The sequence below is a fragment of the Paroedura picta genome, chromosome 2, assembly GCF_049243985.1.
Source record: "Paroedura picta isolate Pp20150507F chromosome 2, Ppicta_v3.0, whole genome shotgun sequence".
Lineage (NCBI taxonomy): Eukaryota > Metazoa > Chordata > Lepidosauria > Squamata > Gekkonidae > Paroedura > Paroedura picta.
In genome coordinates this window covers 113,345,583-113,360,276 of record NC_135370.1, presented here as the reverse complement: position 1 = coordinate 113,360,276, position 14,694 = coordinate 113,345,583, and the positions used below count along the sequence as shown (strand labels likewise).

General features: G+C 42.9%; 1 protein-coding gene across 2 annotated transcripts in view; it reads left to right on the top strand.

Annotated features, from left to right (window-relative positions):
* ABTB2 (ankyrin repeat and BTB domain containing 2) overlaps positions 1-14,694 on the top strand; it is a 195,074-nt gene that overhangs the window by 171,235 nt on the left and 9,145 nt on the right. For both annotated transcript variants that reach the window (XM_077322136.1, XM_077322137.1), the window contains exons 8-13: positions 1,918-2,014; positions 6,162-6,297; positions 7,876-8,102; positions 12,174-12,352; positions 13,735-13,840; positions 13,934-14,036. In XM_077322136.1, coding sequence (XP_077178251.1) covers positions 1,918-2,014; positions 6,162-6,297; positions 7,876-8,102; positions 12,174-12,352; positions 13,735-13,840; positions 13,934-14,036 — 848 coding nt within the window. The remainder of the gene's footprint in view (positions 1-1,917; positions 2,015-6,161; positions 6,298-7,875; positions 8,103-12,173; positions 12,353-13,734; positions 13,841-13,933; positions 14,037-14,694) is intronic.

Genomic DNA, 14,694 nt, shown 5'->3' with positions numbered 1-14,694 from the left:
ATGACATCCCTAGTGATGAGTAATGTGCTTGGCCTTCTCCCTTCCTCCCAGAAAGCAAGAAGGTGGAGCATCTGTCTTTTTAGAGGCTTGAAAATACATTTCAGAGAAGAAGTCTAGGATTCAATTCTGCCCAGTATTCCACAGGATTTGCCAGTCCTGCTCCTCTCGAGGAACTGCAAAATGCTCCCTCCCAAATGCTACTTCTGTGAGACAGGAGACAACCAAAAATAATTTGGTGGAAAATCAGATGTCTCCCGCAGAAAAGTGAATCAGCAAATATAGTTTCCCCTTTCACTCCTGAAAATCTAGACAAGAGATGGTTGCCAGCTCTGGGTTCAGAAATACTTGGAGATTTGAGGGTAGAACCTGGGAAGGGTGACTTCTAGAGAGTGGAGTGTAGGGTATATAATACCATTCAGTCCCCGTTCCTAAATAGCCATTTGCTCCAGGACAAGTGGAATAAAGGTTTAAGTAAATAAAAAAAACTTTGTATGTCATCTGGAGATCATTGGAATTTCAGGAGCAATCCAGCTCACCTTGGAGGTTGGCAACCCTAAGGTGTGACCAGGCCATACCTGCCATTATTATTAATTTATTTTTCTGTGTACTGTGACATCAATTTGCATAGTTTCATAAGCAACCAATAACAATGGATTTCTGCTGCAAAGGAACTAGTGATTCAAATTCATCTGTGAAGAGAAGATACAGAGGAATGGAGGGAGTGTAAACATGGTACAGTGGTTAAGAGTGGCGGCTTCTGGTCTGACAAGCCAGGTTTGATTCCCCACTCCCCCTCATGCAAACAGCTGTTCTCACAGAGAAGTTTCTCTCAGACTTCTCTCAGCCTCACCTGCCTTACAGGGTGTCTGTTATGGGGAGAAGAAGCCACTTTGCAACTCCTTCGTGCAGTGAAATGCAGGATGTTTATTTATAATTTATTTATAATTAAATGTATATACCACTGCTCCCAGCAAGCTGGTTCGCGGCAGTTCACAATAAAATTCCATAAAAATACAATATAACCCTAAAAACATCATAAAATACAATTCTCCCCATCACCTTAAAAATCATAGTCCCCATGGCGGTAACAAAGCAATCACTTCCTCAGTGTTCAAGCCCTCTATCCCCAGTATGGATTCCAATCAAGATTGGAGATAACATAAGGGGAGAAAACTACAACCATCTAGACCTGGTCTAATACTGGGCCCTGGAGCCCAAGTGGGAGAGACCTGGTGTCAATCCCTGGGATCTCAGCCCAGCCTCAACCAAACGCCTGGTGGAAGAGCTGCATTTTGTAGGCCCTGCAGAACCCAGAGAGGACCTGCAGATATTCTGGGAGCTCATTCCACCAGGTAGGGGCTAGGTCCGAAAAGGTCCTGGCCCTGGTCCCGGCCAGGCACACCTCCCGGGGGCCTGTGATTGTCAGCAAATTCATACCCACAGAACGAAGTGCCCTGTGAGGGGCATAAGGAGGTAAGTGGCCCCGTAGATAAGTAGGGCCCAAGCCGCATAAAAAAACAACTCTTCTAACAGTTAGGGGTTAAGTGGGGAAAGGTGACTTCTCAGAAGATGTTTGAGAAGAGATGGAATGTTTCAGGTATTGGGGGGACGGACAAGGGTAGTTACTCTGCAGCTGGTTTAAGATTTTCAGGAACCCTTCCAGGATATTTCCTGAAGGTCACCTTCTCTGGTGTAGGTGGATGTATTGTATTCTGATGGTGCACTTTCATGTATCTTAAAAAGCAAGAGTATCTCTTAGTGTTTTAAAATGTTTAAATAGTTCACAAGGAAGGAGGAAGAATAAGTAAAAGTAAAGAAAGGGTTGGAATGCTGTAAATCTGGCTTCCCACCAGAACAGATCACTTTCTTGCCGGCTGCTCCATTTTGACATGTTTGTTGTTGCTGTGATTTTTGCAGCTGCTGCTGGATGCAGGAGCCCATGTTGAGGGCTCTGCTGTGAACAGCGGAGAAGACAACTACACAGACACCCCACTCCAGCTGGCTTCAGCAGCAGGCAAGTCTGAACAAGCATTACATTTTCACCCCAGAAACTGAAAAAGAAAACAGGAGTTTCTTCTGCAGAAGAGAACAGACTCTCAGCATTACATCCAGTTGCCTGAAACATCTTTTGTAGGCAGCCTGATTTCAAGGTGTCAAAACACGCCAAGTGAGAAGGAACTATATGTTCAAAACTGCCAGCTATAGCTGGTTTCTCCCCCATTATTTTGCACTAATTGTTTTCACAATATTATTGATGAGCATCCAGTGAAATACTGGATTAGAGTCCTCTGTTCTTAACCACAACATCAAGCTGGCTCCCAGTGAGGTAGTGTGCATCCCAGATGAATGCCCAAATGCCTGATTCTTTTGATGCTTTCCTCCTTGATTAAAAGGGAAAGATCATAGAAATCAGGTATGTCAGCATACAAAAGTATGTATCTAGGGCAGGCATGTATCTAGGGCAGGGAGAGGAATGGGAAGCTGTAAGCCGCTTTGAGCCTCCTTCGGGTAGGGAAAAGCGGCATATAAGAACCAACTCTTCTTCTTCTTCTCAACCAGAGTTTCATGTAACCCTGGGGTTTCTTGATAGCCCTGGAATGATTTCCTGAATGGGTGGGAACTAATTAAGTTTGTAATATATATATTTTAATTTGTTAAACATTTATTGGGTGACATGTCAACCCAACCCCCCTCCCAAAGTGGCCAATGATGGGCTTGGAGGGGTGGGAAGTGTAGGCGCCCTGGTTGGACATGTACATAGCTGTGCTTCCCAACCATATTCTGCACGATCGTGCCACTTCTGAGGTTTCTCAAAGCCTGAAGTATGTTTCAGGAGTTTCTTAATGGAAAAAGGTTGATCTAAAACCCATATCATCTTGTACATGCAGTGGGATCTGACACAGTCTTTGTCCCCTGTTCTGTGTCTGTCTCAACCTGCCAAAAACACCTCTGCCTCTACATTAGGCAGAGAAATATAAAAAGTAGGTATACCCTACCTTGATTGAGGCATGGCCATATTATTTATGTGTTTGCTTACATATTGGTATGAATTTCTGTGATAAATTACAAGAATATGGATCCCTGACTCAAAGAGCTTATAAATGAAAATATAAAGGAGAAAACACAACAAAGAAAGGAGAGATGGATCAAGTCAAAAGAAGAATATATACAAGAAGAATATCCATTTGTTCCAAGTCTGGAGAGGGCTTGGAACTAAGCTGTTTTGCCAGTAGCTCCATGGAAGAGCTGGATCTTTGAGGCAACATTTGAATAAGGAGAGAGTTGTGTCATCACATAGGTATTGTGAGAACCATACAGGCATGAAAGGCAAGGAGAAAGGGTAGAATCTATGAGGATGCAGGTGATCCTTGGTAGCTGAGAGTGATAGAACTGTGGGGATGCATATTGCATGAAGGAAAAGAAATTGCAGACTGTGAGAGTAGAGCACAAGGAAGGGCAAGGTCATGGAGGGCTTGGGAAGATAAGACTGAGAAGTTTTCACTCAGGAAGCCATCGCGGGAATTGAACGAACAATGTGACAAGTGGATAATTTGTTAGAATTCAGGGCAGAGACTAGAGAGCGGAGGTGCAACAGTAGCAGGCCAGAGACCAGGGAAGGTACAAAAATGAAGGCAGGGAGGTGTCAAGAATATGAACCAAAATTTTCACTGAGAAGGCACAGTTTTTTTCAGTTTAGTCAAGGAAGAAGTGGGACAAGGTCTTTGGCTAAGCAGGTCTAGCCCTGGTCAGCGCTGGGATGGGAAACCACCAGGGAAGTCCAGAGTTGCTACTACCCAGAGGCAGGCAATGGCAAGACACCTTGGAATGTCTCTCACTAGGAAAATGCAGCTACAGCAAGAAAGGTCAGACTGCTGCTCCCCACTGCCCCCAAAGTCCTCAGGACCCCCTGAATCCTTCCACCACCCCTGGGAGGAGGCATACCCTCCACTTAATTTAAAGGAACAGGTGAAGGAGTTAGACAAGGACAAGCAAATGGTCAGCAAAACAAATGATGGAGGAAAGGACTGAAGGAAGTGCATAAAGAGGGAAAGCTGGGCGAGAAGAGAAATGTGGGGGAGGTAAGAGAATTTCAGTTTCTTTACTGAAGAAAGGCAAAGTCTTGAGAGCATGTGGAGAAGTCGGGGGACGTGCCTTCAAAAGTCATCCTACATAGAGAAGAGGCACTGAGGATTCCTACTGTTGGTGTACACAAAGGTGGTTGCTTAGATGCCAGGTGAGAAAGAAAAGTTGCAGATAAAATGGACAACATCAAACCCTTCTTTTCCTTGACAGGCATTTAGCTGCAAGAAATAATGGATGGAGATATCAAATGAAGTTGAGGAGCCAGAGTTGAGGATGAGTGAGGCAACTGGTACACTGGGAGAATGCAACAAATTACAAGTGATGGGATGGTTGGAGTCCCAGGACTACTGTCCAGTCTCAAATGCTGCCAACATTCTAAGAGTGGGCAGCAATGACAGAAAAGTAAAATCATTGACTCATTAGGGTATAGATCACTCCAGGAACAAGAGACAGAATGTAGGGAATGCAGACGGTGTGCATTGCTGAAGGGAATAAGATGGGGGCGAAATGCAGGAATGTTCCACAGCCAAGTGTTCAGAGGCAGAGCAGATTTTGCAAAGACAAAATTGAAAATGCCTGAGGCAGTGCAGTCAGTCAGACCAAAGGCATACATCAAAGTGTGAGTTACAGGAAAGGACATGGGAGCTCAATGGGCCAATCAGTATGAATGTTGACGTCTCTAAGGTGGGGGTGTTGTCAGAGAAGAAGAAGTGATCCATGCATCAAAGTCTGAAATAATAGTTAAGTGAGTGAGTTGGGTGATGGGGGTCATATATAACATCAGTTCAGAGGGAGTCAGAGGAATGAACTTTAAAGACTGAGAAGCTACAGGATGGAGGTTCAGGCAGGGGCAGGAACTTGAGCAATTCAGAAAGAAGAATATTGTTGCCACCAACATGCTTATTAGGGTAAGGGGTGTGAAAGTGAGGACCTCAAAGCAGAAGGCAGCAATGGTCTGGCAGTGCCAAGGGAGGAGAAGCCAGTTTTCAGAGAAGAGAAAGTATCAAGGATTGCATAAAATGACCGTTTCCTAAGGCAGCAGTTTCAGAGAGAGATGGAAAAAGGGGCAGGGAAGGGAGAAAGCAGCAAATGGGGATGAGAGCTGAAGAGGGAGGGTACCCTAGCAAAGAACAAGAGCACCAAAAGCATGAGAAAGAAGATGATTGGGGTAGGCTGAATAAATCAGGAAGGCTGTCCAGAGAGATGAGTGTCATAAGACGCAACACAGATTACAAAGTGGTGCTGAAGGGAAGATGCCCTTTCAGGGGTTACTTGATGTGATGTTTTTTGCTGAAGAGGGATTTGGTGCCTTTACCAGAGGATGGAGACACCAGGGCTACTTGGGTGGTACTCTTATGGTCAAACATTTACCGATAGCAGACACACATACCCCATGCTGGCAAATGATGTCATCTTTTGTAAACAGGCCAGGCATGACTGTCCATTTAGCAGCCAGTGGTTTTCATAGAGGAGCTGCCACAGGTATCCTCTGAGCTCTACTGCTTTTGCCTGCTGCCTTATGGTCAGGGCACCACATCACCTTCCCCTTCAGTGCCAGTCAATTCCTGTAGCAATAGTTCTCCCAGAGAACTGCCACAAGAGCTGCAGCTGTGCTCCCCTTTGCCAGTGCTCAGCAGCCAGGAAAAACTCACCTTAACCAGATACACACTGGGGTGGCCCTACTACTTAATCCCAGGCTGCGGGTGACTCTGGGAGGTGGTCAGAGACTGAAGGAAGGCATTTGCAACAAAAGCAAAACAGCAGCAAAAGCAAGTACAGGTAGGCACACCTATCTGGCCAAAGGAAACCTGTTTTTCTGTGTGCCAGTGGGGCTGAATTCACTAACACCCCCCTCCCCCCTCCAGGCCAACCCACATTCCTTCCTAACAGGCTGCTTTACAGATACAAGAACCTGGCTTTACAGTTAAGACAACTTGGCAAGCCTGCATACTGCTTTAGAATGGCAAAGAAGAACAATCTTGATAAATAAATAAACCAATGAATGAATGGGCAGAAACTGTCACATCTTTCAGTATGTAAGAAGCATCATTGCTTTATCTGTCAATTGTTTTTTCTAGGTAACTATGAGCTGGTCAGCTTGTTATTGGTCAGGGGAGCAGATCCGCTCCTAAGTATGCTTGAAGCAAATGGGATATCCTCATCACTTCACGAAGACATGAACTGCTTTAGCCATGCTGCCGCACATGGACATAGGTAAACCTTTTCCGTTGATCCACAGACAGTGTAAGGTGCCGTGCCTCTGCTCACCCTAGAGACCCCTTTCTGTCTCCTAATGAAGGAGGAGGAAATCTAGGGAATAGCATTAGACTTTTAAAAACCACCATTCTGCAGTTTCTGTATATATGACAGCAGGTCTCTAGGGCACAATGAAATAACATGCCAACAGCCTTCTAGATCTTGCTTTTGCCTCTCCTGCTTCAGAAGCCTCTAATTGCCTTGAAACTTCTCCTGGAACACTTGCAGCTGGCCTTTGAACACATCCCTTCCAAGGATGTAGTACAAAATGCAACTGTGATATCATCCGAGTAATTTCCAATCAAGGCCGCTGTGGTATAAGTGCTGTTCATTCATTCATAGTTACAGTCTGGTGATGTGCATTTTTGTTACTGCCTAGCACACTCTTAGCAACATTCACAGCTGCAAGAATTGTAATGTTTATTATTTGGTTGACGTTATGGCATGTCAGTTGGTGCAAAGTTTTCTTATTTAGACTCACAGTCTGGCGTATACAGCCAGTAATGATAGAGAAGCAACAAAAAGGTTTACCCTTCTGAACCCTGTGTCAACAAACTTTGAAGTTGAATGGGGGCAGAGCAGCCCTTTTGGTGGTGGAATGAGGTGCAGTTTAAGTTGGCAGATTTTACACATATCACAAACAATGAAGATATTTACATTTTATATTATTTTTCATTGCAAAGATGCTTGTTATTAGACCTCAGGAAACCAGATAGGTTTCCTATCTTTTTCCTCCAGAGGGGCAAATAGCTGCTGAGGGGACAATTTCCATTCTAGAAACACAATGGGAGAAAGGGTTAACAGGTATCTCCACACACACTGTGTTCCAGCATCATGGCTGAGATTAAAATCTGCTTTCCCTGCTCTACTTTGTGGCTCCTTTTAAACAAAAGGCCCTCAGGTCAGATTATAAATCTCTTGTCTTGTTGAGGCCTGAGGTATTAGGAAATTCCAGGCCTAAATGGGGTAGATGCCATCATCATTAATTTTTGCATAATAACCCCTTTCTGGAAAAAAAAACATACTGAAGTATTTGGTAGGTTCTTTATTTCACAGAAGACAACTACCCATTTGGGAAGCATTTTCCAGAAAGGGCTGAGGCAAATTTAAATCCCCATGCTGATTGCAAAGAGAGCACCAGCTAACAGTAATTTCCACATTCAATCCTGGTTGGCATGACTTCATGGAAGTTATTCTGGTGTTGTCAATGAACTGTTCATTCAGCTTACCCTGAAATGTTTATTTAAACCATTTCCATGCTACCTTTCAATCCCCAAGAGTGTTTTACTAGAATTATACATAATTTTGGCTCACTGGCATTTTGTGACTGGCTCCACCTCTCTCAGCAGCCATTTTGTGGTCATACCCACCACCCTGTGTCAGAATTCCAAAAGTGTCTGGAGTCCTAAAAAGACTGGGGAGGTCTGTACTAAAGGTTTATTAACTTGGACTATAGGGATATCCTAGAATATGCTTTATTCCCACTTTCTAGCAACATTTCACCAATATATAATAGTTATTGCTTTTCTATTACAGAAATGTTCTACGCAAGCTCCTCACCCAGCCACAGCAGTCAAAAGGAGATGTTCTCTCACTGCAAGAGATTTTAGCAGAAGGGGTAGAAAGTGATACTTCCAGCCAGGGAAGCTCCAATGAGGGCCAAGTTAAGCTGTGTAAAACCAGGATGAAGGCTTTGCAGGAAGCCATGTATTACAGCGCTGAGCATGGCTATGTTGACATCACCATGGAGCTCAGACAACTCGGTAAGAGGAACACTTTACTTAACAACAAACTCCTAGCTTATAATCTCGAGACATGGAGGACTCCCAAGAGTCATTCTTTGTTCAGTAAACTTCTTTTTGAAACTCTTAATACCTTTAGACCATCTCTGACAAACATATTAGCAGGAAAAACAGTGGAGTCTTATGGTATGCATGTCTGACTTACTGGTAGGGGACATCCTGACAGCACTTGCTGCATGAGTGACTTGCAGGAATCCTTGACACAGATTGTACTTTCGGAAGTGTTTCTAATGTAGTCAATTAGTTTTCACTGAACCATTACAAAAGAGAAAAAGGCAAATCAACTAAGCCCATCAGAAATTGCTGAATTCACAAGCTAAGAACAAATTCTGGCAAGCCTGGTTGATCCTTGGCTTGAGTGTTCCATTGTACTTGTCTTTGTGCAGTAATGAGAGCTCTACTCCAGAATCCTAATTTGTAGGCAAGGAAGAAAAAAATCCTGCCATGTTTCAAAGGATTTTGGTTCAGATATGACAACAAACTTTGGTTTCTTTTAAAAAAAACAGTTTATCTGCAATATTTGCGTGCTTTGACATTTTTACATTCAGGTGACCCACAACAAGATATGACATTTTCAGTGCTTTGACATTGCAGTCCTGAGCATAGTTATAGCCTTCTAAATTCACTGAAGTCAGTGGGTTTAGAAAGTCTGACTCTGTTTAGGATTGCATCATCATGGCACCAGATCAGAAATGAACAGACTGAGTTCCACTTCTGGGCTGCTAAAGTCATTTTCACCCCATTGATTTTGTAAGACTTCTCTGTGTCCTTGTTTATGGTCCTTGTTCACAAGTTATTTTGAACAAACCTAACTCTGTGTAGAGCCTCTTATGGCGCAGAGTGGTAAGGCAGCGACATGCTATCTGAAGCTCTGATCATGAGGCTGGGAGTTCGACCCCATCAGCCGGCTCAAGGTTGACTCAGCCTTCCATCCTTCCGAAGTCGGTAAAATTAGTACCCAGCTTGCTGGGGGGTAAACGGTAATGACTGGGGAAGGCACTGGCAAACCACCCCGTATTGAGTCTGCCACGAAAACGCTAGAGGGCGTCACCCCAAGGGCCAGACATGACCCAGTGCTTGCACAGGGGATACCTTTACCTTTACCTTTAACTCTGTGTACCCTTGATTTTTCTTTATATGCCTAATAAAATCTGTGATTCAAGCCAAGGCATAAAGCACAGCAGCAGAAAATACTAGCAAGAGTAAACAATTATATCCTGTGCTAACCTTATTGTATCACCCATTATGATTACTAGATTTCTGAGAGTTACTGAGAAAGTTCAGTATCTGTTTGGATTTCTCAATGGATGCATTGGTGGACAGAATAGATTCAGGTCCTCACAGCAACAACTCATCTGTAGTGGTGGAACCCATGTAATATTCTTAAATGCCATGTTCTCATCTTTCTCATGATCCATCACTGTTTTTTCCTTACATTCAATATTCTGTCTTCTCGCTCCCTTGACTTAATAATTTGTTTGCATATTGTTCACAAATACAAGAAAATTCTCTAAATAAATAAGCACAGATTCTATGTCTCTAGAAATCCCTTTATACCTCTCCATAAACTGATTCACATGAAAGTTCTCTGACTACAGCAAAAATTTATTTCAAGAAAAATGCATGAATACAGTTGTAATGAATGGACATTGGAATTCCAACAGCTTGCCTGTGCTATGGTTATTTTTTTAACCAAATGATTTTATTCATTGTGTAAATCTTTGGCAGTAAATAACTGAGAAGTCTATCTTGGGGCATTAACACAATCGTCTTGAAATCAAGATTGACTTTCAGAATTGCTTGGCCACGGACATATAAATATAAATATTCCTTAAAATTAGTTCTTACAATTTCTGGTAGCTCCATTCTTTCAACTTCAGGGGAGGAAGGCTGAAAACTTTGGAAAGTACATTTGTTAAACACTAAAACTTTATAGAACATTCGCCTATAGCACCGAATTACCTTCTCATGACAATCTTAGTTTTGCTCAATTGTTTCTAGTACATTTACCTAGGGACTAGTACATTTTCTACATCTACAATTTTATACAATGTTCTTCCTCAATAACAGGTTCTGTTTTTGTGACCAGGGGCAAAGGAAGATGGATATTTCATATTTTCAGCAATTGTGTAAAAGAGGAAATGTTGACAGTTTCCACTTTTATCACACTCAACTGACAAGCTGTATTAGCCAAAATTCCCTTCTCTATACACATCTTAAAACTACAAAGTTTAGTCTGCATCTGGTCACCATGAGAGCAAACAAGGGTCATACAGGGTGGGGGAGGTCCTAAGGAAATATAGATGTTGTTTGGTGATGGCTAGTAAAGTTGGAGTTAGCAGGATGTTAGCATGTGCTCCCTACTCGCTTACATTTTACCTGCTATGCCCGCACACCTGAAAATTGCCTTGGGTATTAGAGCCAGTATGGTGTAGTAGTTAAGAGCAGCGGAATCTCATTTAATTTATTCTTTGACTCAGGACAAATTACAACATTATCTGGAGAACTGGGTTTGAGTCCCTACTTCTCCATATACAACCAGCTGGGTTACCTTGGGACAGTCATAGTTCTCTCAGGGTTGTTCTCACAAAGTGGTTCTTATAGAGCTCTCTCATCCCCACCTACCTCACAGTGGGTATGATGTGGGGAGAGGAAGGGAAAGGTGTAGTGGTTAGGAAGGCCGACTTCTAATCTGGAGAGCCAGGTTTGATTCTCCGCTCCTCCTCCACATGCTACCAGCTGGGTGACCTTGGGCTCACCACAGCACTGATAAAGCTGTTCTGAACGAGCAGTGATATCAGGGCTCTCTCAGCCTCACCTAACTCACTGGGTGTCTGTTGCGGGGAGAGGAAAGGGAAGGTGACTGTAAGCCGCTTTGAGCCTTCTTCGGATAGAGAAAAGCTGCATATAAGAACCAACTCTTCTCCTTCTTCTTCTCCTTCTAAACCACTTTGGGACTTCTTCAGGTAGCAAAAAGCAGGTATAAAAAAACCACTCCCCTTCTTCCTCCCAGTGACTGGTCATAGTCACCCTTACCCCTGGCTTGATGCAGAAAAATTGTTCATGAATTCTTCCTTTATTTTTGCTTATTTATTTTCATTTGTGTACCACCAATCCTGGCAGAGCCGGCTTGAGGAGGTTCATATAAAAATATAAAAAATACAATGGAAGATTTAAAACAACAAATTATCCCAAAACCCAACCTACCCCCACCCTTTATATCCTCTTCTGTCATGCACAGGATTATTCATGCCAACACCCGCCAAAGGTGGGGTTGGAAGGGAAGTCCCAATCGATGTTCCACCACCCAACCTCAACCTAAGGCCTGGTGAAAGATCTGTATATCACAGACCCCGCAGAACTGTGAGAGGTCCAACGGGGCCCTTCACTCTTTCAGGAGTTCATTCCACTAGGCCAGAGGGACCTCGCATGGGACAGGAACCACAACCTGTTTGAGTTCGCAGAGCACAAGGCTCTGCAAGGGGCATAGGGAGATAGATGGTCCCTCAGGTACACTGGACCCAGATCGCGAATGGCCTTAAAGGTCAAAACCAAAACTTTAAACTTAATCCGGAAGATAACTGGCAACCAATGCAGCTGCTGCAGCATAGGCTGGATGTAGGCTCTCCATGGTGTTCTAGGGAGAACCTTGCAACTGCATTTTGCACCAGCTGCAACTTCTGGGTCAAGAATAATGTCAAGCTAGCATAAAGCGAGTTACAGAAATCTAGCCTGGAGGTGACCGCCGCATGGATCACTGTGGCCAGGTGTTCCTGGGCCAGGAAGGGCACTAGTAGCTGTGCTTGGCACAGGTGGAAAAACACCAAGCATGGCTACCTTCATGACCTGAGATTCTATAGAAAGAAAGGCATCAAAAGTCACCCCTAAGTTCTGGGCTGACGGCAACAGCTCCAGCTGCACCCCATCTAGGTAAAGGAAATGCACTTCCTGATCCGGACCGTTACTCTTATAAATCAACAGACGTGTCAATAAGTTAAAGAATAAGCTCTTTTTGTCTTTCAATGGTCTCAGGAATCCCATGGAAACTCCACGTGTGGATTGAGTCGCTACGGACAACTTTTTATCAGTCTCGTTACTCCGTGGTACAGAACCTCTTGCGTGAATTTGCCACCATTAAGGAAGAAGAGTACAATGAGGAGCTGGTTAATGATGGTCTGCAGCTCATGTTTGATATCCTCAGAGCCAGCAAAGTAATCTATTTTACAACTCTATGCAAATGTCTGTGTCTAGGTGCAAGAAAATCTTGCCATTTCCTCCTAAAGCTTTCTATATGCTCAGCAGGGATTACTGTAAAGCTGCATGAGGATGCCAATTAATTATGGATGCAGGATTCACCATGACTGCATTTTTTTAGCCTGTTTAATTCAACCTTGGCAGGCATCAGAAGGAAAAGTGATTAAGGACACCTCCTTCCTAGCACACACCCATTCTAATGGAAATTTAGATCATCTGCATTGAGGGAGGCCGCTTCTCAAAGAAAGCAAGAAGTGGGTTGCTTAACCTGTCAGCACAGGTCTGTGACTACAGTACAAGCAGTTTGAAAAAACTGAAATGCCCACATTATATTATACAGAACTAGTAGCTTTGTTTGACTAAGACCCTGTCTCCAGACCAGCTCTAGACATGTAAAACTGGTTGTTCTCAACTTCTGGACAAGAACCAAACTCAAGGCTAGTGGTACTTGTAAGACAAACAGAGTTTTTATTCAAGGTATGATCTTTCATATGCATGCATACTACCTTGAATAAAACTTTGTTGGTCTTAAAGGTGCTGCTGATCTCAAATTTTGTTCTTTTGCTTCAGACCAACACAGCTACCCACTGGAATCACTTCTGGTTGAGTTCATGTCCCTGTATACATTACCCCCCCCCCACACACACACACACAATCCAACTGGTTCAATAGTATCCAGATTCAGAGGGAATTTTCTGTGCATTGGCTATGCCTGTGGAAGCTGTCTCTTGTGTTCAGAAGGCTTAATGCTGTTTGAAGCAGCTTTTCTTAGCAAGATACTGAGGATTTGTGGATAGGTTTAAAAATTATTCCCATACCTGAACTTCGGAATGTTTTCTGCAGAAAGCTGAATGTTAGCCTCCTGTCATCGATTTCTGTGTGACTAGTTAAAAGGAACTATAAAAACCCAACTGATAACAGTCAGGACCTTCAAAGGTTGAATGTCTGTATTATTGTTAAAATTATATAACTTGTACACAATCTAAAAAACTTTAAGAATTAAAAACATATAACCAGCCCATAAGCTATTGCAAAACAGTGTGCTATACACTATATGAACCAATAGACTGACACGTTTCGGCCCTTGTAGGGCCTTCTTCAATGGTCTGGCCGTAACACACACCAATTCATTACACGTATGAAATACGTACAGCAGCCAATAAGAGCTCCAAAGTAAGAGCTGTAAATCAATGAATGAAGATGTCTTATTTATCAGCCATTAGCTTTCTTCTAAAGGCTGCCCAAAATTTCAGTGGTGTGTTTTCTGTCTGTGAAGTAGTTTTGGCTCCAAGAGCTTGGCTCTTTTGAACATTGTACCGCTGTCCATTCTTCTTTCCAGAATGAATCTATCAGCATGCAGCTTGCCACTGTCTTCGCCCACTGCTATGGAAGCAGCCCCATCCCCAGCATTCTTGAAGTCAGAAAGACCCTACCAGCCCGGCTAGGTAAGATGCTAAAACATTCTTCATTGCAGGCTTTGAGAGTGTTGCTTTTGTTTTTGTTATTAAAACTCATTTTCGTTTTTCCCCCCATTCCAGATCCTCACTTTTTAAATAACAAAGATATGTCCGATGTTACTTTTCTAGTGGAAGGAAAACTGTTTTATGCACACAAAGTTCTCTTGGTTACTGCTTCAAACAGGTGAGATTCTTATTCTGGAGGTGTCGCAGGGCACCATTGTGGTGTCACTGAAAGGAGCATCAGGGACTCAGATCCAAATTAATGATTCCACAGGTGCAAGGACTTCCAGCCACACAGTATAAGTCATACTGTTGGGGGCATTTTGAGCTCCCACAGGATGGGAAAAGTAAGAAAATTGGACTCGATAGATAGAAGTCTTTGGGCCTGTAGAAATGTTAGCATGGATTCAATCCAATGAGTCAACCCTTCATAGAAATAATCACCATTTTAGTTTCTCACAACTGCAGATAGTCACTTCTTCGAATAGAGATAGAATACCCCTTTAAAAGCAATTTTGATTTGGCAGGACACCCAAACCTGTATACAATTAAAAGCATTTACTTTATTTTTAATATTTTTATTTTTGTTATGTTGTTTTGGAGGGACTGAAAGTTCAGGGAAATCAGGGAAAACTGCTCTCAGACATCATTTTGGGGTTAACATACCGAGATTGATTGCTGAGTCTGAATTTGGCCTATGTCATGTATTTTTGGTGCAGGCTTCAGTGTTGGACTTTTAATTAAAATGTATTAGCATTGTAAACCACCTATGTGGATCAAAACAACTAAAGGTACATAAAAAATTCTACCATTACAAGGATTTATTAGGAAACTTTTTA